General features: G+C 50.5%; 9 protein-coding genes across 9 annotated transcripts; 6 read left to right on the forward strand and 3 right to left on the reverse strand.

Annotated features, from left to right (window-relative positions):
* Positions 1-195: 195 nt before the first annotated feature.
* M421DRAFT_52411 (uncharacterized protein) lies at positions 196-1,992 on the forward strand (the record flags this gene model as incomplete). The annotated part of the gene is made up of 4 exons (XM_033595019.1): positions 196-360; positions 407-550; positions 604-678; positions 700-1,992. The coding sequence occupies 4 exons, from the start codon at positions 196-198 to the stop codon at positions 1,990-1,992; spliced, it is 1,677 nt and encodes a 558-aa protein (XP_033453544.1).
* A 1,378-nt stretch (positions 1,993-3,370) lies between these two features.
* On the forward strand, positions 3,371-4,915 carry M421DRAFT_395241 (uncharacterized protein; the record flags this gene model as incomplete). The annotated part of the gene is made up of 2 exons (XM_033590085.1): positions 3,371-4,080; positions 4,138-4,915. Coding segments are annotated over 2 exons (1,101 nt in total), but the record flags the coding sequence as incomplete, so codon positions are not given.
* A 696-nt stretch (positions 4,916-5,611) lies between these two features.
* Positions 5,612-6,404, forward strand: M421DRAFT_30329 (Cloroperoxidase; the record flags this gene model as incomplete). The annotated part of the gene is made up of 3 exons (XM_033589129.1): positions 5,612-5,663; positions 5,716-6,228; positions 6,310-6,404. Coding segments are annotated over 3 exons (660 nt in total), but the record flags the coding sequence as incomplete, so codon positions are not given.
* A 1,414-nt stretch (positions 6,405-7,818) lies between these two features.
* M421DRAFT_193794 (uncharacterized protein) lies at positions 7,819-8,387 on the forward strand. Its single transcript, XM_033588028.1, has one exon. The coding sequence runs from the start codon at positions 7,891-7,893 to the stop codon at positions 8,200-8,202; it is 312 nt and encodes a 103-aa protein (XP_033453547.1). The 5' UTR covers positions 7,819-7,890; the 3' UTR covers positions 8,203-8,387.
* Positions 8,388-8,729: 342 nt separating this feature from the next.
* Positions 8,730-10,863, reverse strand: M421DRAFT_97484 (glycoside hydrolase family 78 protein; the record flags this gene model as incomplete). The annotated part of the gene is made up of 4 exons (XM_033598507.1): positions 8,730-9,729; positions 9,769-9,991; positions 10,046-10,261; positions 10,311-10,863. 4 exons carry the CDS (start codon positions 10,861-10,863, stop codon positions 8,730-8,732), a joined length of 1,992 nt encoding a protein of 663 aa, XP_033453548.1.
* A 1,081-nt stretch (positions 10,864-11,944) lies between these two features.
* Positions 11,945-13,348, forward strand: M421DRAFT_52318 (uncharacterized protein; the record flags this gene model as incomplete). The annotated part of the gene is given in 7 exon segments (XM_033595009.1): positions 11,945-12,094; positions 12,110-12,283; positions 12,343-12,498; positions 12,545-12,655; positions 12,707-12,883; positions 12,929-13,083; positions 13,129-13,348. 7 exon segments carry the CDS (start codon positions 11,945-11,947, stop codon positions 13,346-13,348), a joined length of 1,143 nt encoding a protein of 380 aa, XP_033453549.1.
* Positions 13,349-13,684: 336 nt separating this feature from the next.
* M421DRAFT_51927 (ATP-NAD kinase) lies at positions 13,685-15,281 on the forward strand (the record flags this gene model as incomplete). The annotated part of the gene is made up of 3 exons (XM_033594980.1): positions 13,685-13,807; positions 13,859-14,449; positions 14,496-15,281. The coding sequence occupies 3 exons, from the start codon at positions 13,685-13,687 to the stop codon at positions 15,279-15,281; spliced, it is 1,500 nt and encodes a 499-aa protein (XP_033453550.1).
* A 464-nt stretch (positions 15,282-15,745) lies between these two features.
* On the reverse strand, positions 15,746-16,973 carry M421DRAFT_724 (glycoside hydrolase family 5 protein; the record flags this gene model as incomplete). Its single annotated transcript, XM_033596875.1, has 3 exons — positions 15,746-16,429; positions 16,480-16,700; positions 16,784-16,973. 3 exons carry the CDS (start codon positions 16,971-16,973, stop codon positions 15,746-15,748), a joined length of 1,095 nt encoding a protein of 364 aa, XP_033453551.1.
* A 1,087-nt stretch (positions 16,974-18,060) lies between these two features.
* Positions 18,061-18,525, reverse strand: M421DRAFT_51962 (Apc13p-domain-containing protein; the record flags this gene model as incomplete). Its single annotated transcript, XM_033594985.1, has 1 exon — positions 18,061-18,525. One exon carries the CDS (start codon positions 18,523-18,525, stop codon positions 18,061-18,063), a length of 465 nt encoding a protein of 154 aa, XP_033453552.1.
* Positions 18,526-21,179: the final 2,654 nt, after the last annotated feature.

Below are 21,179 nucleotides of genomic sequence, written 5' to 3' on the forward strand. Positions count from 1 at the left end.
CCGTCTTCCGTCTTCCTCTAACCGACTCCTGTCCTCTATCACCTCAATTCTGGAAACTGCCTTCGCGGCGTGATATAAGTACGCGCACTTTCCCACCCTTCTACCCACCCACCACCTCCCCCACTATACCCACAACCTCAACCACATCGTTTCGATTGCCCGACGGATCTCAAATCGTTTTTAGTCACCTTGAACATGGCACCAGCGCCCTTTCTTCCTGGCCTTGGCTACGCCGGTAGCCCTGCGCCAGCTTCCAGTGGCGTGGCTAGCCCGAGCAACGCAGACCCTGAGCAGGCTACATTGTATCAGCGCTACGAGCTGCTACAGCAGTACGACAAGGAAAAGACCGACTTCATCAGTGTCAGTGTGACTGGAGAATTGCTTGATCTACGACTGACTGCAACAGGAGCTACTTACGCGCTATGAGTACTTGAGCCAGCAATACCAAACTCTTGCCTCGCAGAGTCAGCAGGATGTTCAAGGCGAAGCCGCGTGGACAGTCGAGAAGCCTATGTACGAGAGGTATTTGCAACAGTATCAGCGCGCTCTCGTAAGCTCGAATCTAATCACAGTGAACATGGGTAATTTTGCTGACCTTGGTAGTCTGAGAACCCTTTCGTCATGGTATTGATTGATGGCGACGGCATGATTGTGAGCAATACCTCCCTCTATAGGGCTGTATGACTCTGACGCCCCTAGTTTCTCAGCGAGAACATTCGCGATGGAGAAGCGGGAGGTCGACGCGCTGCATCACAACTGGACATTGCAGTGCGCAACTGGATCGAGAACGAAGCCAAAGAGGTGCCTCTCACCTCCCGTGTCATTTGTCGAATCTATGCGAACGTTCGAGGCCTCGGAGACGTGCTGGTGAGGATGGGTGGGATCGCAGCAATCGAGGACTTTGAGGACTTTGTGCGAGGTTTCACTCGAGCGAAAACTTTGTTCGACTTCATCGACGTCGGTGCCGGGAAAGATCGCGCGGACGAGAAGATCATTGGTGGGTGCCAGCGACATGCAGAGCTCGACAGCACAATAACGTGGATGACAGAAAACTTCAAGGTCTTTTCACAAGACTATCACTGCCGCAAGCTACTATTCGGCTGCTCGCACGACAACGGATATGCACGGGTACTGGAAGAGTGCTCAGACAAACCGGAGATTGTCAGCAAGGTCATCTTGCTCGAAGGTGTGCCTTTCGAGAAAGAATTGCTGCCGCTCCCGTACGGTACGAAAAAGTTTCCGAGCATATTTCGAGACTCCAAGCTTGTGGCATTGGGCGCCAATGCTCCTGCTCCTGGTTGGCCGCGCCAGCCATCCGGTATAAGCACTTCAGCTGCAGCTTCGAAAGTCTACGACGTGTCAACTGGACTTCCCGGTCGCTTCCCGGCGCCGTCGGCTCAAGTTATGGATAGTCCTGTTCCAGCCAGGGCGACTTTGAGCTTGCCACGCACACCCCCATCGTCCACAATAGCGTTTAACGGATTTGTAACTACCTTTAGGCCTCGTCCGGCTATCAACAGCTGGGCGGCCAAGGCTGCTGCTCCTCCGCCTTCAGCGCCTGTTTCACCGGCGTATGAGCCGGCTGACCGTAACGAGGTCATTGCCCGCAATCGAGCTGGACAGCGCATCGATCCACCATGCAAGGATTACGACAAGGTCAAAGTAGATCGCATCAAGAAGCTCAAGCTGTGCAACGTTCACTTTTTGCGCCAGGAGTGCCCTTACAACATGCAGTGCACTCACAAGCACACTTATCAGCCAAGCCGCAGCGAGATCGCCACCCTACGTCTGGTTGCGCGCATGTCGCCTTGTTCGATGGGCAGTGCTTGCCAGGATATCAAGTGCATCTTTGGCCATCGGTGCCCTGCTCCGGCCAGCAACAAGAGGGTACCCAAGGGGACCAAGTCTTGCATTTTCACGGAATCTTGCAAGTTTCCGATTGAGCTACACGACATTGACATCAATGTCGTCAAGACGCTGGTGATTCGCTAAGATAATGGTGAAGTAGCGGGGCATATGAACACGCTGAGCGGTGTTTGGACTCTGTGTCGATAAGTCTTCCACATTATGCTCATACCTACATTCACATGTTTTGTAGGCGTAAGGATGCTCAATGTGGATCAGAAGTGAAACCCTTCCCCTACTCTACGTTCACGTTGCGTACAGGTACTGCCAACATCCAAGGTCTTGGGAACCAGGATGGCTCATGCATTCATGAGCTACCCGTTGCTGGCCTCTTCGAGCTCTCGAATACAGCTCGTACTACTCAGACTTCTCTGGCATTGTACAAGCTCTGTTCGTTTCTATTTCGTGATCTTCTTTCAGGACAAGCGTATTAATGGTAATTACTCGCAACCCTGCGATTGCGGCGGCTTGAAGCGTCCAGGTCGATGAGTTCAAGTAATAGAATGCGGTGAGGGGGGCCGCGTTGGGTGTCATGAAGGAGACTGAGAAAGCATCGAGGTGTGGGGAAACTGAAGAGCGCGGCCGTAAGCCTAAAAAATAAGGGGTATACACATAATAATCTAACTTCAAGCCTAGAAGAGTCCTTACGTGCTGATTGTTCTTTTTTGATCATTCTATCGTGGACGATTTGCAGATACTTGGTCAAGCTGGAGCAATCCTGGATGCATCCAGCCGCACTACTTAAGGTGATTAAAAGTCCGAACAGACACATTCCTAGGTACCTGTTCAGTAAACTAACTCTCAATCATGTCTTTATTCTCATTGCAGGGATTCATAGCGCCGGAATTGATTCAAGTCCCATTGTCTTATCTACTAGCGTCACAAAAAGCTGGTTTGATGCAATGCCTCTACTCGGCACATTGTGGCGTATTGAATGCACTGCCCTCAAAGCGTGAGAGTCACATAGGCAGCCGTTATGTGGCGTTGCGCATGCCGCAACCCTCAGCCTGATCAGCTTTCAATTTCTTACCGTTCATTAACCTTGACTTCCTTAGTAGATCTGTATGTCATTTAGGAAAGCAAGGTGAGGATTCTTATAGCCAGATGTGGGATCATTTTCTGAAGGAGCACATGCTGAATGCAAGAGACTACGAGGATACTCAGTCGAGTCATCTGTCCCTGCACAATCTCTTCGAGCAAACGATTGTACATTTTCCTACACGCATGCATCAAGCGAATGGATACTTTGCACAGCCCATGGATCAGAGCGCCGTGGGGTTCGTTGAGCCGCAACAGAAAGAGACTACCTTGGCTACTTCACAGACTTCGGCACATGTTCCGACCACTCATCACAATATGGCCAACAAATCGGGGTCTGCATGTAGCATGGGCGAAAACCCAACACACAATCTGGCCACAATACCTGTCACAGCTTCTGTAGGTCTTCCAATCGAAGGGGAAATTCTTACCGGAAGGCTGGAAATGGGATGTGCGATTCCACCCACACAGCAAAGTATCGGGAAGCTGGACCTGCCGGCCGCTCGATGATAACGAACCTCCGTCCTTCCCACTCACGATTACCGGTGCCCCCGCAGTGCTACCGGTCGACTACCGATGGCCACCAAAAGGCGGTGTTAACCCGCCTTCGGACCCGAGGTCATCCAATCCAATCGATTGTCGTGCAGAGATCTCTGTAGACATCGTGCAGGATATCCTCCTCACCTTTGAAGGCTGCGTTGGCTTCTATCTACTTATCAACGGACCACTGCAGATCATAGTACCGGAGGAATTTGACACTGCGGTAAGCTTCGCATATACCCCACACGTACGGAGGACTGAAGGTCTGCTACATAAACTAGATTCCGAAGCCAAAGATTTTCCGACGAGGACACAGAGTCCGCAAACGAATCCTCCTATCAACGTGAGAAGTATGCTGACGCTTTCCATCAACGATGCTATCAGCGCTTCCGGTAAGAAGCAGAAGCGCAGGTTCGAGGGTAGGATTGGACCCAAAGTGGTCAAAGATGGTGACCCGTGCCTCGTTATGTCATTCCACGTAATCACCGGGGCGATATCAGCTAGGACGCTACCTATTAAATCTCTCGATCCTCGCCTCGAGAGACCGAAAGACAGCTGGAAGGAACAGGTTGAAATAATCGCACTGGGGACGTCAAGGTAAGTGCGCTGTGGAGAGGTCACTGAAGGATGGTCCTGACCTGCTCTACAGATTAGTACGATAGAGAAGACGTACGATGAAGCAGCTCAATTTTATCCGGACGGGTTTCCACATGACATCATCCTGATCAAGCTACTAGGTTCAACAGCGTCCCAACGAGATGCTAAAACAACGAGGTGCTGGCATGACTCAGACACAGTCATCGCGGGTGAAAGTATCCTCTTAAACATGTGGGTCACTGGATCGAAGCCGTTGAGAGATCTCGACAGGTCCGTTTGGAAGAGGCTGGTCTCACGAGCTGTCCTGTACCGTTTTAGTCTAGATTTTGACCTGCCGACTGGGAACAGTGGTATAGCGTTGTATGCGAATGGCACTTGGGAAGATATTACTCATGGAAGTGGAGTACTTGGGTTTCAGAGCTTAGTACAGCGAAGCAAACTTTCGTAACTTCGAAGTGGAGGGAGATGCACTGGAGAAGAGATTAAAGACAGGTAGGATCGGGTTCTACAGTGCATTTCAGATACCAGATGAGCTATGGGAGTAGTACAGTATTGCTTGTTGAGTGTGTATTAGAAGATGCGGCTTCCGCCGCTTTCATTCATTTGAATGATCCGGCCACTTGCGCGCAACCCAACGCAACCTGCACCACCGTGAGGAAGACGACAACGGTTGAAAAACAGCGTAAATGTTAGGTACTTTGTCGCAGCCATGATTGTTAACTCACAGAAAAGTCCAGAATTGAAATCATCTTTGCGATCGCGAAAGAGAACCCAGAAGCTCCAAGGCCTCGAGGTCTGGAGATGTTGATCAAGACGAAACAGCAATGTTCTTGAGCGCCAATCGCAAAGTCGATGTTTGAAGCAGAAAGTTCACGAGTCCGAGAGCGAGAAGTGCCCAGCTGTCACACTCGCTAAAGTCGTTGCCTCACCTAAACCAGCCGTTGAGAGCTAGCGCGTCTCGCGTAGGTATACGTACTCGGCTATCTTCCATATACGACAAGTGCTACAACTTTCCTTCTTACGTTGCACCTAAGCTACCAACCGGATCTGCGCCCCGAACTACCGCGTCAGCAAGCAACATCTGTGCCTTCACTGGCTGCATGGAGGTGTGTATCAGAAGCTTTTAGGCGCTAGATCGATCCGCCGAATCGACAGTATCTTGTCTGACAAGGTGTGGCTGCCGCAGTGCTCAACGTGCATGCTTCTACGATGTCAGGAAAACAAAGCTTGCAACTTTATGCCGATGGTTAGTTTGGTTTCCATGGTTTTTGGGCTGGTAGTATTACGCGTACAGTGTACGGACCGGTGTGGTAGGTTTCTGTGTACAGCCAACTGAGGTTAAGATGATTTAAAAAGGCGTTGTTTTCTCTCATGTTCGACATACGTCCACCTCAGATCCATTATCCGTCCTACATCCTCCGTTCTACACATTTTTTTTACATCAGTCTTCATTCACAGCCTCTTCACCCACGCTATGAAGCAAAACGTTATCCTCCTGGCAGCAACCGCCTCACTTGCGTCTGGTAAGCCTCAATATGACACGCCAAGCCCACACGAATGGATCCCTGGTGGTCATAACGACTGTTAGTCTTCTCGAAATACCACTTACGCGTGACCGTCACTAACTACCCCCAGTCCGCGGGCCCTGCCCCATGCTCAATTCCCTGACAAACCACGGCTTCCTCCCCCGTGATGGCCGTAACTTCACCAAAACCAACGTCGTGAAAGGCCTCGGCGACGGCCTGAACTTCGACGCCACCCTCGCAGGCATAATGTGGGAGCAAGCCATCATCGCCAACCCCGAGCCAAACGCGACTTTCTTCACACTCGAGCAGCTGAACGTGCATAACCTGCTCGAACACGATGCCAGTCTATCTCGTACTGATGCGGCATTTGGAAACAACCATGTCTTCAATCAGACGATTTTTGATACGAGTAAGGCGTGGTGGACGGATGAGACGGTTACCGCGAAACAGTTGGCGCATAGCAAGATCTTTAGGCAGTTGGTGAGCAGAGCGGAGAATGAGAACTACACGTTCACTGCGTCGACGGAGGAGTTTAGTTTGGGGGAGGTTGCGGCGCCAATCATTGCGTTTGGAGATACCAATATTGGTACGGTACCGAGGGACTTAGTTGTGTACTTCTTTGGTAAGCTTCTGACGTAGTAGTCTTCCATGGTGTTGATTGATCTTGCTAACGTTTGAACAGAATACGAGCGCCTGCCTACAGAGCTGGGTTGGTCAAAGAAGAACATGTCGATCACACTGGAGACTATCCTGGGCACAACGGCTATAATCCGTAATGCTACAGGTCTATTGGCTGGTGGTGCGGCTGCACCCGCAGACCCGCACAAGCGGAGGGGTTTACACAGTGGTCTCTTTTGAGTGTGGCAGTGGCTTCACCCAACATCTGAAACAAGCACTCACTTCGCGTAGCAATGCGATCCATGGTATTAGAGTTCCGCAGAAATGTTCTCATTGATCAGAATGCTCTGGGCATCTGTCTGCCTCTTTCCGCGAACGACATTCAAACTTTTGGACCTTCAGACAAGCCCATGCCCGGTTAGGGCATCGCAAGCTGGCACATAGAGCAAGCATACTCCTACAACTGAGTCGCATGATACCGATTGAACTGCACATGGATGTCGCGGATCCGCACCGCCTCGCATCGTGGACGATCTGCGCCGGACCTAGCATCCGCTTGTGTTAAAGACCGGGTATCATCTGAAAATTCAAGAAAGTGGACGCGTGATGCCTACGGATTGTCAGCATTTATTGCATGGCAGGAGACATTGGTCATGCATACCTCATCTTCTTGAGTTTGCCTGAGTTGTAGTGTTCGGTCTTTGCGCGGCGTTTTGCGATACTGAAGGTGATGTGGTGGTCGCGTGAGAGCTAAATCTCGGTGTGGGTGGGCTCGATGACAGAGGTGATCTTATCGAGCTTATCGATAATGCCGCAGGTCTTGAAGATGCAGCCTTGAGGAAGACGCGCGCAGGCGGGAATTGGCTGACTGGAGGCATTGTGAGGTTTTTGTGTTGTGATATGGTGCTAGCTCGGCAGTGTGGATGTCCAGAACCCGCGATGAGTCAATTGACTGTGCTTCAGGAATATTGAAGGCTCGAAGTAATGGAGTTATTTGGTTGCGTTTACCAAGGAACAACTAGACCCGGGAGCTGTTGATCTTATACAGCCTTGAAGAGTCACAAGCAAGTTACCGAGGCGGGGAGTCACACCTGTAACGTTGCCGTTTCGGGCAATCAGGCGATGCTATGGCGAGGTCATGTCCAACTCGCGGAAAAGTCTCCGGACCTAGCCGGCGACTTGTTTTCGTCGACATCGAGGATCAAATCCAGTTGCGCGACTTGATCGCATCGAGTCGAGATAAGCCTCCGTTGCTCCGAGGGAGTTGATGATGGGTGCACTGCACAGAGTACAGATTCCGTCGTGCCTCAGGCTGCACGCCTCATCGTCAATGCATGTATCTGACTAAGCAGTTAAGGCATAGAGCTGCGTGGGTACCTGGACGTTTGGTGTTGTACATGTTTGACGGGCGCTCCACAGCGGCCATGGCGCTTCTGGGTGGGGGGTGGGTGTGGGGTGGTTTGCGCAAGCTTCAAGGCTGAGATCGGCAAGGATCTGATCTCATGAAAACTTTGCCGAGGTCTCCAAATCCGGCAAGCTTGTGAGTTTACCGTAGTCATCACGAGCGCTTTTGCGCAGCACCGCAAAAAACACACGGCAGTCACTTGCATTTACAGCTCACTCAACGCGCTCTACGCGCTGGAAGTTCAATTGCCTTGAGGCGTGTATGCTATTGTGGGCGGCGCCTGCCACGAGTCGACTGACAGGCTGCGTGGGGGCTGTCGCAGTCTCAATCCCCAAAGTCGCGACACCAGAAAGCCGTCAACGGTCTCAGAAACGCGTCTCGGCTTGCTCGCCGCATCTGCCAAGCAGCTTCAGGTCTTCGTTTCAATACAAGCCTTGCGCCACAGGTGATCGAAACTCGTGGTCGTTCATGCATGTCTTTGCGGGTGTCTGCTGTTCAGGCTATAGAGCCTCACAGCTTGGCTTTCACATGTTAATCTACTGTCGAGGAACCTACCGGTACTGTATGGATTGAGAGAGGTGATGTTTGGCTAGGCACAGAATTTGAAGAGGAGCGTACTGCAAGTGCTTTCGTGCAAGCCTGACATTGTTTGGCAATCAGTGCATGTTCAAAGCAGAGTTGCAGCCTAGGTAAAGTAGCTGCGGCGTGTAGCCCAGCCTTCGTACCTAGCTGTTTAGGAAGAGAACCCAATTCTTTACCCCAGCCTTCTGACCAGCCCACTAGCCCAGGACTTCAGACCTGAGGCCTGTCGTGCCGCGACTATCCATCAGTCATCAATTGCAATGGACGATCGTGTTTGCGAGAACGTAGCTGGCCATGGAACGCTGAGCCTGTACCCACCAGGGCCAGGCTGCCTGCCAATACTATTCGGTCGCTCTCAGTCTTACCGTCGGGGGAGATTGAAAGTGTTATCGATCACAACAGAAGTTTACGTTAATCTGACACTGTTGCACTGCCACGAAAGCAGCATTTTGGAGTTGCACACAGGTGCAAAGAATCGTTTGAATTGCATCCAGATATTCAAATTGCGGCGAATGCCATTACTCAGATCTGCATTCGTATCTTGCAGCCCACTTTCCAACCGGTAGCCCACCAAGCGTCACTGGTCCGGCATCAGCAGCCAGCACCACTACCAAGACATCCTCATCATTGCCATTCTGCTCCTCTAGCAACACCTGACCAACACACCCCACTGCTGGCAGCTTCACCTCGCCACTCGTACCCTGTGGCGCCCCAAACTCCATCGTCCAAGTACCGTCATTACTGATCTGCGTCTTCGCCGAGAAAAAACCAACATTTGTGCTGAAACTGGCCTCTGCGATCTTTAGTTCACCAAGCGAAGGAGTACCGGTAACGCGCCACGTCTTGTTACCAGCGCTAAGAAGCTGAATACCAGCAACATAAAACGTCAGTGACGAATTTGGTCTTGTCGCCCAGCCATGCGCATGTGAATTCCTCGCATTGTTGAGATATGGTGCGTAGTGTAGCTCCCCAGTCGTCGAGTACCCCTCAATGAATGTCGAGTTTGTCATACGCGGATCGTCGAGCATGAAGCCCCACTGCAACCTCATAAAGCCAAGAGCGGCGGTTGTATTCTCGGCGAGAAAGTGAGTTTGTAACTCAAGGCCGGAGATGAAGGGTGAGATGGCGTCCGCGGCTTCGAGCGCAGGTGCGCCATAGGGTGTCCATCGGCTTGCTAGGGCAGCGGAGATGCGCTGGACTTGTGTCGAGTTGACGGTCAGGTTTGCAACAACGGCCCAGGAATTACCGTCTTGAGGCATGAGGGCGATGGTTTCGTTATCGATGTACATGCCAGCCTCTTCATTCCATAAGAGTTCGTTGGCGGAGGCCCTGATCCGCTCAGCGATGATAGTCCAATTCGAGGTTGACGAAGTGTCATTCAAGGCTACAGCGAGCTCGATACCATGGGTGTTGATGTAGTAAAGAATTGCGTTTTCTTCAATGTTGTGTCCGCCCATGCTGAAGCACAGCCAGTCAGCCGAAGATGTGGCGTTCATGAGTCCAGAAGAGTCAACGCAACTCAAGGACCAGTAAAGGGCGAGCTACCATTTATCCCACAAAGACTGAAGATAGGCAATATAGCCAGTGTAGAGATAGTGGTCAGCAACACCGATCAAGGTGTATAGATGGTACGTGAACGACACAACGCTCGGGAATGGTCGTCCAGCGTATGGGAGAAGCCCACCTGTACCCTGGATATCAAAAAGAGAGTTCAGGGAGTTCTCAATCGAGATCACATCGTTGGTAGAAACAACAATGCCTGGTACAGCGATCGCCATGTCTGACTTTAGGTTAGCTTGTATTCAGGTTGTCTCCATGCAAGGTCAGAGCTTACCACCCGCCCACACGAGCCTGTCTGGCTTAGCGCCGTCGACTAATGAAGAAGTGCCGTTCGTGATCGTCGTGTTGTAATACCATGTGACGTTGGTGGCATCAGAGACTGATGAGTTGATTTTTCGAATGTGAACTAACGCATCGCCGTGAGTAGGATCAATGGTGCATAGTTGGTTTGTGTATGCACCAGCGTACCAGACACGATCCAGCAACTCATCTGCAGCTCATCAGCAAACATGCCAATGTGCGACTGATTATTCACATACCATCGTAGTGGAAGTATCCCGTGTAGTTTGCAATTGCATCGTCCTCCCAATGTGGCATCGCAGTGTAGTGCACTTCGGCGCTCGTGACTTCGACCGTGCCAGTCGAGTTGTGCACTAACGTCATGTATCGAAAACCACCCCTCTCCTTCTCAGGCGGCGCAGTGTAGCGTCGCGGTGCGGCGACGTGAAACCATAGTGTCTCGTCTTTATCAGCATCGGCAGTCGCATCATAAGACGCGTTGGAGACCCAGTATGAGCTTTCCGAAAACGTGACGCCGATATACTGCGACAAGTCTGAGACCGAAGCGATGCTTAATGATACAACGCCGGCAATATTGATGCCAAAGTCATAGGAAGTAGCTGCGTTGCCGTCGAAGATCGAGCTGCCAGTCGAGCTCGTCAGGCTCTCGGGGTTACTGACAGAGCCATTGGTGTTGTGCATGACCACAGGATGAAGTGTTCGCGATCTTGGTGCCAGGATGTACTCGTCGTACGGCATGGCAATGGCACGCGCAATCAGCGCCGCCTTGGATAAAATCAAAAGTAACTTCATCTCGCGATGGTGAGTCGAAGTCTACAGAGCCGGCTGAACCCGCTTGCCTGTGCTATATAGCCGACCTGTCTTGGAGGCTCGTGCAGCGCGTTGCCGTCAGGAAAAAACGCGCAATGCTGTCGGATAAGCAAAGACCGAAATGACGTTGTAGAGAGCTTCCTAAGGCAATGTTGATCTCAAGATGGTGGGGAAGCGGGAAACCTGAAGTACCGGTCGCTGTGATCGGACAAGGCCTTGCAGCCTTGCAGAATCTACAACGAGGTTCCCATTGTCTCTGTCGGATCGTTCGAACAACAGCCAAGCATTGTAGCGAGTACGATCAATCATAACTTTGGTGTTGCTCGTAGCAAGACTAACAGCAAGGCCCGCATGGCAAGGTACTTCGTAAACGACGATGGCAACCAGTTTTAAGATAAGATTGTTGCATTTAGTCTTTCAGGTGGTCCAGCAAGCGGTAATGACGGTACAAACTTCGTCCGTTTTCTTCCAGTACTGTCCGTGATTTCTGCGCCATAAGTATCGCAACGTTGGTGGTGAACCGGCCCAACGTGATCGCGCCACCATATTCGTTCTGTACAGAAGGCGCGGTAGCCACTGTCCCTATCGTCCTCATCGTCATTCTCGTATTCGCGGTTTTTCTCGTTGACACACTTTCGTGTATACCCCTCAATGGAGCTGATTGGTGAGTCGCGAGCGACTCATTGGCAAAGGAGGACCCAAGAACGTAATGATGGCGGTCCCGTAGGTCTTCCTGGTATGATGTTGATGTTGCTCAGCGCACCGAGAACATTCCTCCAGGTGGTATAATACATCTTGACGACTCAGGTGGTGCAGGTCAAGATCTTCTGATATCGATGTCTCCTGGGAATGCATTAGCACAATGTGGGGTATCTGGACGTGATGAGTGGAGATGAAAGAAGTAGGCGGTCCGTGAGTGACGCTACCGGTAAATTTGGCGCGCCTTTGCACCTTTCCGTGGCCATCCACCGCCCACTAACAGCAACAACAATGACCTCGAACAAAATTCAATTCCTCCACTACCGCGACATGTAAACGAAAAACATTCAAAAGTACTAAAATGATGGAAGAGATGCACGATCGCCTGGTTGAAAAGGTGCAGACCTTGAGCGACCTCGAAATTGCCGTTCTTATCTGCCTCGTCGCTGAGCAGCACTGCATCTTTGAGACTGAGGCGCAGCTGCTTGACACTGTAGAGTCAGAACTGAAGCTAGTGAGAAAATGTTAGATTCTCGATTTCACGAGCACTAAATTCAGCCAGGTGGCCACGCATGTGTTTGGTCTCACATGGGCGGTGCTTGAATGCAACGAGCAGACCACACTTGATCACTTCGGCTGCGGCATCCTCGCCAAGAATGAGACGAGCGACGATTATTTCAACAGCAAAAGTGAAGCAAGCAACGTAAAGGCGCGTTCGGCCTCTACTACGCCAAGACGCTCTGTGACTGACTTCCTCTACAGTTCGCGTCACTCTCAGGATCACCAAAGCGGCCTGATCGCCGCGCATCGAAAACACCCAATGCTTTCACGCAGCTCGACAGCGGAAGGATTGCAAACATCGTGATCGCGAAAAATCTGGATCGTGCGAACAGTCAAGTCCAGACCCAGGCTCTCGAGGTACGTACATCAGTACTCAGCCACGGTATTGACTGACTCCAGTCAGCTCATGAGAGGCAAACGAAACTTCACCAGGACGGCTGTGTATGCTGCTCCCCGCCCCTTCTTGCTCGTTGCGCTGAATGAGCTTAACACTACGCGCTTGAGTATGCACCTAGTACGATTACCTGAAGTTTGCCCATATATCCAGTACTAACAATTATTGCAGAACGATCAATTCTTCATGTCGCACAAACACAACTTCGAAGACAGTCTACCGAATCTGGAAGAGCAACACCAGAAAGCACAAGTCCTTGACGATGATCAATCGACCTCGTCTGTCATTCGTACGCCCCCGTTCGTATCGGCAAAGAGTGCGTCTTTGGCAGCTTTATTTTCAGCAGAGGTGCGCGTCCGGCTTCGATTGTGGATCGTTTACTCATACTAGCAGGACCTTGCAACGTTCAATGCTCGAATGGCAAAAGTCAAGATTAGCTCTGAGGTTCGTGCGTACCTGCATAACATAGTGGTCTTCATGAGGCTTCATCGAGCTGTCGCCGGTGGTATCTCAGCACTGTCCACGAGGCACTTCAGCACCCTAGCATAGTGAGTGGCACCACGCTATGTGCCCATCGTTGCTGACACACCCAGTGCGCTTGCACCACTTCATGGTCTCGATTACATCTCTCCGTCGACGGTCGCGCTTGCGGCCCGCAAGATCTATCCCCATCGAATCGTCATTATAGCACCAGAGAACGAGCGTAGTTTGCAATGGGGTAGCTCTCTGGAAGCCGTGAAGGCTGTGCTTGATGGTGTTACTGCGGACGATGTCGTGGAAGAAGTGCTGCAGTCTGTTGAAGTGCCGCTATGATTTGCTGCTTTCTAAGCGTTCGACGAGAGATTCGTACGCCTTACGCAGTGGATGAATGAGCATGACATGCTTGTTGCGGATACAACGATAAACGATAAGCGGGGCAGCCACGTCCGGGCGATGCCCCGCGCCAGGAACGGGTCGCGCCAGTGCTTGGGCCTTTGGTCTTGGGCCTTGGGCCTCGAACTTTGCGCTCATCCCTCAACCACACAAACCGCAACACCAGCCTCGCGGCCTTTCAATTGCTCTCGTCATTTTCCTATGCTGCAGTCATGGCGAAAGACTGCTTCGTGCCGAACGCGCTAGCTGCGACGGACTCTGCTGCGATGTTCGTCAATGAGGTATTTGGAGCAACGTCATCACCACGCGGTCGAGGCTAACTTCCACTCTGAGAATGAAATAGGCGACCAGGATACCAAGAGGTCCAACAGCATAAATAGCCACGACGAAGCGCTCGAGGTACCCTACTCCACACCATACCCCGCAGCAATGGCCAATTGAGTGCTTCAGGTCATATTCGAAGGCGGCAGTATTCATAGGCGCAAAGCCTCCTTAGCATCTGCGCTTCCGCACTCAAACTTCGGTAACATGAGTGCTCGGCCAGGTCACGACCGCCGCAACACATCGTGCATAGTCCACGAACTACTCGAGAAGCAAGATGGTGTACCATCTAGAGATCACGACCAGTCCTACGAAGGGCTTGCCCAAGAGCGCTTGATGGACAAAGACCCACATTCGCACGCGCAAGAGACACAACATTCGCGTTTGTTGACGAAAAAGCAAATATCGGACATGGCGTTTGGAATCCGAGAGCTATCGAAGAAGCTGGCACAGATCCGCCTGAAGCTGCACGTCAAAAACATCTTCATCCTTGGAAAGGCACACGACGAAAGTCTGATCAAGAACACGAGGGAAACAACTGATTGGCTTTTGACAAAGGACCCTAGGTACAAGGTGTACGTCGAGCATACTCTGGAGGACAACAAGATCTTTGATAAAGAAAGATTACTCGAGAAGAACCCTTCGTACGATGGACGCCTAAAGTTTTGGACAAACGAGTTGTGTGAGCAGAAGCCACAGACTTTCGACATTGTCCTTGCAGTAAGTCACCTGAAACTCCTGTGTGAAACACGACTGACAGCGATAGCTTGGTGGTGATGGTACCGTTCTATACTCATCATGGCTATTCCAGCGCGTAGTCCCCCCTGTTCTTGCTTTCTCTCTCGGATCGCTCGGCTTCCTCACCAAATTTGATTACGAACTCTACCCACAAACTCTCTCTCGCGCATTCGAAGAGGGCATCACCGTAAACCTGCGCTTGCGTTTCGAGGCAACGGTTATGCGATCACAAACACGCGATAGCGAGGGCCAGCCAGACCTTGTGGAGCAGCTGATTGGGGAAGAAGCCGAGGATCATCACACACACAAGCCGGATGGCACCTACAATATCTTGAACGAGGTGGTGGTAGACCGTGGTCCAAACCCAACGATGTCGTCGATCGAGCTGTTTGGCGATGACGAGCATTTTACGACTGTGCAGGCAGACGGTATCTGCGTATCGACACCCACTGGCTCGACTGCATACAACCTAGCAGCAGGAGGCTCGCTCTGCCACCCAGACAACCCTGTGATTCTGGTCACAGCTATTTGTGCTCACACTCTGTCCTTCCGACCAATCATTTTGCCAGACACAATAGTACTGCGTTGTGGAGTGCCATATGATGCAAGGACAAGCTCGTGGGCAAGCTTTGATGGGAGAGAAAGAGTCGAGCTCAAGCCCGGGGACTACGTGACAATCAGCGCGAGCAGATTTCCGTTCCCGTGCGTGCTGCCTATGGACAGGAGGAAAACAGATTGGATCAACAGCATCTCGAGGACGCTGCAGTGGAATAGCCGGGATAAGCCCAAAGCCTTCAAGGAGTGGAAAGAGTAGAAGTCTATCAAAGGTCAATCACAGCGCGCCTATGACGCTAAATTTATCACAATGGATTTCGCTCCTCGGACGCCCCAATTCATCCAGCAAAACCGGGATACTCATTTTCACAGGTTTCTGGATTGGCGTATCCATGAACGACAGTTATATCTGCACGGCAACTGTCATCTTGCAATGCATGGGCCCAAAGCTCGCATGCGTGAGTGCCTGACTCAGCTGAAGGGAGGTACACTTGAGTTGGCATTGGCCAGATTGCACATATACCACATGGATTTGCAACGAACACGCTCGATCTGGGCTTCTCAGAGCGGAAATGTTTCTACCTATCTGAGCGTGGCCATATTGGTTGGCTCCGCGGCGCTAGGTTGGGGGATCTTGTCGAATGGAGGCAGACGCGAAATGATGCATACATCAAACATTGATTCTCTGGGCCCAAAAGTGGGACCACATTGCTCGATCTTAATCTAAGAGCAGTACTGCTTTCCTTGCTTCTCATCCAGGATCCCCAGATCAATGAAGCTCTCATAGTTCCAGTATTCGCTTGTTGTGCCCTCTCCCACCACACTCACATTCCCCCTGAACTTGGCAGTCCAGTACGCATTGCCCTGTGTATACTTGTTGTATGAATACAGCCCGGTGTTCACGTTCCTTGCGCGATTCGCAAGCTGGTTGTTTACACTTGTTTGGATCGACCACTCGCCTACGAAAACGGGAAACTTGCCATCACCTGTCAGCGTCTTCGCATCCGCGCACAGCAGAGATGTGAAATTGTCTGAGTTGTTGGGTCGTCCGAAATAGTAGTTGTGCACATCGAACGCAATGTTCTCGCTCTTGTCGAATTTGGGGGACCAGAACGGCTCACCCTTGAAACTGCCCTGTAGCAAGACGAGGATCTTGCAGTTGATGGACTTGACGTGCTCCAAAACGGCTTTGAAGTATTTGAGCACCCAGTCGGCGCCGGCATCGGAGTGAGCGGCGGGTTGGCCGAACTTGGAGAAGTCGGGGTTGTCGGCAGGTTCATTGATCGGAGCGAAGGAGTAGGATTGCGGTGAGCCTGAATTCTGGATGAAGCTCACGGCGGTGTCGACGACTTTGAGGGAGAGATCAAGATTCTTGGTGCTGTTGAACCAGTCCCAATGACCGACACGCTGGGAGGACGTTAGTGATTGTTGCAGAAGGTGACTGGGAGACAACTTACTTCACCAATATCTAAGCCATTGACACCACCCGGGAGCGAGTGCAGGTCAAGGGCGACGTGCATGCCATACGTCTTAATCGCGTAGTCTGCGACCTGCTTGAAGTATTTCTGTTGGTTGCCAGAGTGGTACCCAGCACCAGGGATTTTGACCCAAGCTGCATATGTAGTACCGGTAGGGATGCGGATGAGGTTCACATCACCAGATGCGAGCTTGTCATGTCCTTCGTAGTGATGTAAGTTGCATAGCGCTTCTCGAACACAGAGTCGCACAGATCGATACAGCAGTTCCACTCATCGACAGTACCTCTACAGTAGTTATCCCGCCAGTATGGATCAATGAGAATTTCCTGGGCCAGCCATCCTCCAAGGTTGACACCATTGGCATGGAACTTCCTCCAGTTGACATAGTCGCCCTTTCGAACCGAGGTCGTGTTGGCAAAAGCTGTGGAGGCGAGACTAAGGAGAGCAGCGCTGAGTATTAACTGTGCGACCATGATTGCGGCTGTAGATGCTGGAGTCCGTGATCGAACCAAAGGTGCTGCTGTGCCTGGATTTGTACATCTTGATCTGCAAAGTCACCGATAATTCCTATTGGTCAATTTTTTCCCATAAAGCTAGCAATGGCATTGGTGACCAGGGCACATAGGCATTACGGGGTTAAACATGGGGATCAGAGGATTTCCGCTCGCCAAGATGCAATTTCAAAAATTGTGTTGTCCTTGGGTCCGTCAGGCTTAGTGCGATTAGCGCATCTGATCGAGGGCCCCAGATTTCGGCTCCAGATTTGCGAGCCGGGCACGAGAAAATATCCAGGGATGTAGGCACGTATTTGTTCAGATGGCCGGTTGTGATGGTGCTTCGTGAAAACGGGATATCCGGATTGTACGAACCGTATTACCGCGGCGTACCCAGTTATTACACTCACCCAGTTATTACACCTTGGACGACACATCATAATTCTGCCGCCCATAACGTTGAGTTTCAACCAACAAGCAGCCGGCAACTCCTCCATACGAAGGCGGTGGCCGTGTCGGTGTAATGACTAAATATGTGTAAAACTGGGTACGCCACGGTACACCTGCCCTGGGCGATCGTCACCTCTGCCCCTACAGACGGTGGTCTAGCTCAGATATTTGTGGCAAGAGATTGTTTTGTACAATTGTACGCTGCTTTTACGCAATTTGCTACTCGACTCCACTGCGCGGTCAATTCTGGGTCTTACCTAGGGTAGAGCGGTCCAAGGGCATGCGAGACTCTCGTGCGTTTTTCGAGCCAGGACAAAACGGGACAGGTATGCCACAAGGATAATCTCTTCAGCCGCGCTTGCGAGTTTGCTCTCCATACGACTTCAACGGCTACACTCGTGCACTGCCATTCTCCTTTCCGGGAAGCATTACAGAGCCGCCGCAACGAAGCGTGTTTTTCTCTTCCTGATCAGATTCCACGAAAGACGCATACGACATCCATGTCTCGCGCGCTGTAGCGTACTCAACCTTTCACACCCGCCTGCACTCGATATTGTCACCGGTCTTGGTCCTTTGTGCTCGATCGAACAGCCATCATCTTAGATGCAGCAGTCGCTCATCTTGGGAGCCCATTGCCAGCGGCACTCCCGCCGCCCTGCACGTCCCTGGAAGCACCTCCAGATCTCATAACACCGCTCTGTGGCCCAGGCTGTCTCCTCAATGCTGTGATGACCGGCTCTTCTTCTCTCTTCTCTACCGTGCCTCGATCGCCACCAACAACCTGCCCTTCGGCAACTCTCGGCCCGCGCCTTAGAAGCTCTTCAAGTCCCAGATCGCGCCAAGTAGGCTCTTTCCTGGCTTGAGTCGCGCGCTGGATGCCAAAGGCTGCGTGCTGGTCTGGCACCACGTCGTCTTCGTCCTCAGGGTTCACAGGCTGGAGGTGGGGTGGGACGTAGATGTTTTCGGGCGCGAGTTGAGACGAGGCCAGGTTTGTGAATAATTCGAGGAGGTCGGCATGGTGAGAGGCGTGCATGTGCAGGTAGGTAGCTGACGAGTCGCGTGTCTGTTTGCTTAATAACATTCACTTTGACGCTGTGGGAGCTCGTACCATGATTGTTGACAACGGTTGGCTACTCTTCTCAGTGCTGTCAGTCGGCAGCGTATAGTTGTGGAGGTGGGTTGTTGCAAAGCATCAGACCTTCACCAGTTCGACTGTTCACCGCTTATCGATAAGAGCAAAATAGAAAGAGTAGCCGGGGTTAATAATTGAGAGTATCTTTAACCGAGCCCAGTGAAAAGGGTGAAAATCTCACCACGACGATGATCCAAGCTCATTGCATACAGAAAAAGGGTCTCTCGTAGCAACAAATCTCATCCAGGCCTTTCGATACAAAGCCCAGCCTCGCCGCTGCGAGCAACCGGTGTTCTTATGTTTGCGAATCAGAAAGGGTTTTGAGCGCATAGCCACAGTACTCAACTAGTGCCACCTGCAAACTAGATTTGCATGTCAATTGTACCTTCGTACCGCCATGATGTAATCTTTGAGATCTACAAGTATATCTTTCTGCATGGGCCTTCCAGAACTGCTTTACCAATGCTCCGGTCATCCCACGGCGAGGCGCGCCCTTTCCTGTGGGCAAGGGTGCGACTGGGCTGCAGTCTTTTCTTTCGCATTTCAGGGTTGAACAGCACCGGAATGTGTATGAAAAGCTCCAATTGTTCCATCAAGACCATCACTAATAATGCAGGGGTTCAAACACAAACACAACCGCACAATTCGATGAGCAGGTGGGAGGATGAAGGCTCCACCAATCCACAGATCATGCCTCGGCTAGTGAACCGCAAGTTCAATGGCCACCTCTGACCTGAGATACGACGACGATATGTACTGTCCCGTTCAGGTGCTCACTGTCTGAATGAGCATTCACGAGCTTTTTGCAAGGTCGCTTGCATGGCCGAGTGGGCGGAGCCCGGTCCTGACTTAGGCTCAAGACTATACTAAGTGATCTTCTGCTGCAGCAGCTTAAAGTACAACTTCTACTTGTACTCTAACTCAGAGTTATGCCGATTAGAGTCTGTACCTGTTGTCTATTGAGATGTGAGTCAATTGTGATAACAGTGGAGGAAGCAAGTAACCTAGCTCTTGGAGCAAGGATTTGAGGCAACTGCTAACGTACTCCACAAGCGAGCCGGTCACCCAAGCGAGCCGGTCACTTTTGCCAAGACCACGCCAAACTTCACTCTACCTTTAATGTCTTAACACAATAACACAAAAAAGCCTCTAAATAAGGCTAATATATAGCTTGCCTTACAGGCTATCTAAAAAGACGCGACACTCTCCTAGCAACGCGCTGCTGCAATCTACAATGTGTCTTAAAGCACCCTTAGTAACTAACTTGCTAGAACTACTTTATAACGCGATTGCAAGCCTAACATAATTAAGCTAGCTAGTACTAAGGAGGAGGTGATTGTCTGGCACGTACTAAAGCTAGATAAGCAAGGCTACTTGCCCTAGCTTGCTGATGTAGAGGATATGGCTAATTCTCTACTTGCTAAGCGCCACTAGACCCCTGTTAGCAAGAACTAGGCTACTAACTTTGTTAAATGTTAGCTAGAGCTTAGAGTTAAGTTTAATTAAAAGTATAACTATAAGAAAGCCCTTTGTAAGGATCCAAAGGTGATAAGAGACTAGGTTTGCCTAGTAGAGAATACTAAAGCTAAGTATGTAAAGAAAGTAGGGGAAGGACTAGACTACTTTCTTCCTAGTCTAGAAGGACCTAGACAAATCTAGACTAGCTTTGTTCAAATAGGAAGCGTATAGCCTAATAGAGGTAAGGTAGGGTTATATAATATAATAGACAAGTTATTATATTAGATACTAGGTAGAGATTCCTAGGCTAGGTACAGAGCGAACAGAGGGGGGAGAGCCAGAGGTATTTATGCTTCCTCTCCTCTGTCTGTATTTCTAAGCAGAACGTTCTAGACTCCTCTAGGTAGGTCTACTTTATCTATGCTTAGTATTGCTGTATATGCAAGCAAGATTACGTAGGTGTATGCGTAATTGTATACGTCAGCATCTCACAGAGTAGGCTACTCTATTTGTAAGCAGAGGGTCTAGAACATTTCTAGTTACTAAAAATAGAGAACAGCATATCTTAAGAACAAGAGGAGATACAGGCTTTGTAAGCACACCATTCTAATCCTCTCTTCTTGGACATTACAATAGCAATGCTTAGGTAAGCATAGCGCTATACTGAAAATGAAAATACGCTAGATAAAGATTATAAGAACAAAGTCTTATAACTTTACAAAGTATAGTATCTAGGATAAAGACACATACAACTTTAACAAATCTAGCTTTATAATAGGTGTTATATCTACAGGAGCTGTTGTCACAGGATCTAAGTGTTAAGGGAGACTAAAGACAGTGCAGCAGGGCAACTAGGAATAGACTAGTATTATCTAGGGTATTAACGCAAAGGGCTAGTCTATCCCCCCATTTATTATCTTCTCTAGCAAGCACTACCTCTCTGCCTAGTACAAAGAGCCTAGTATACCTAATAACTAGGTTCTTAATGTCTCTTGTAACAGAGTAGGGCTAGGCTGGCGGATGGGCAGGGTATGCTTTTTTACGTTTTGGCTTATAGCTTCTTAACTAGCAGAGATACGCTTACATAATCTATTATTCAATAGAAGCGCCTAGTATTGCGCCTTCTAATAAAAAAAGAATTAGCT

Source organism: Didymella exigua, assembly GCF_010094145.1.
Source record: "Didymella exigua CBS 183.55 unplaced genomic scaffold M421scaffold_2, whole genome shotgun sequence".
Classification (NCBI taxonomy): Eukaryota; Fungi; Ascomycota; class Dothideomycetes; order Pleosporales; family Didymellaceae; genus Didymella; species Didymella exigua.

Excerpts from the sequence above, each read along its gene's own strand:
- M421DRAFT_193794 (XM_033588028.1), top strand. The coding sequence starts at position 7,891 with ATGCTATTGTGGGCGGCGCCTGCCACGAGTCGACTGACAGGCTGCGTG.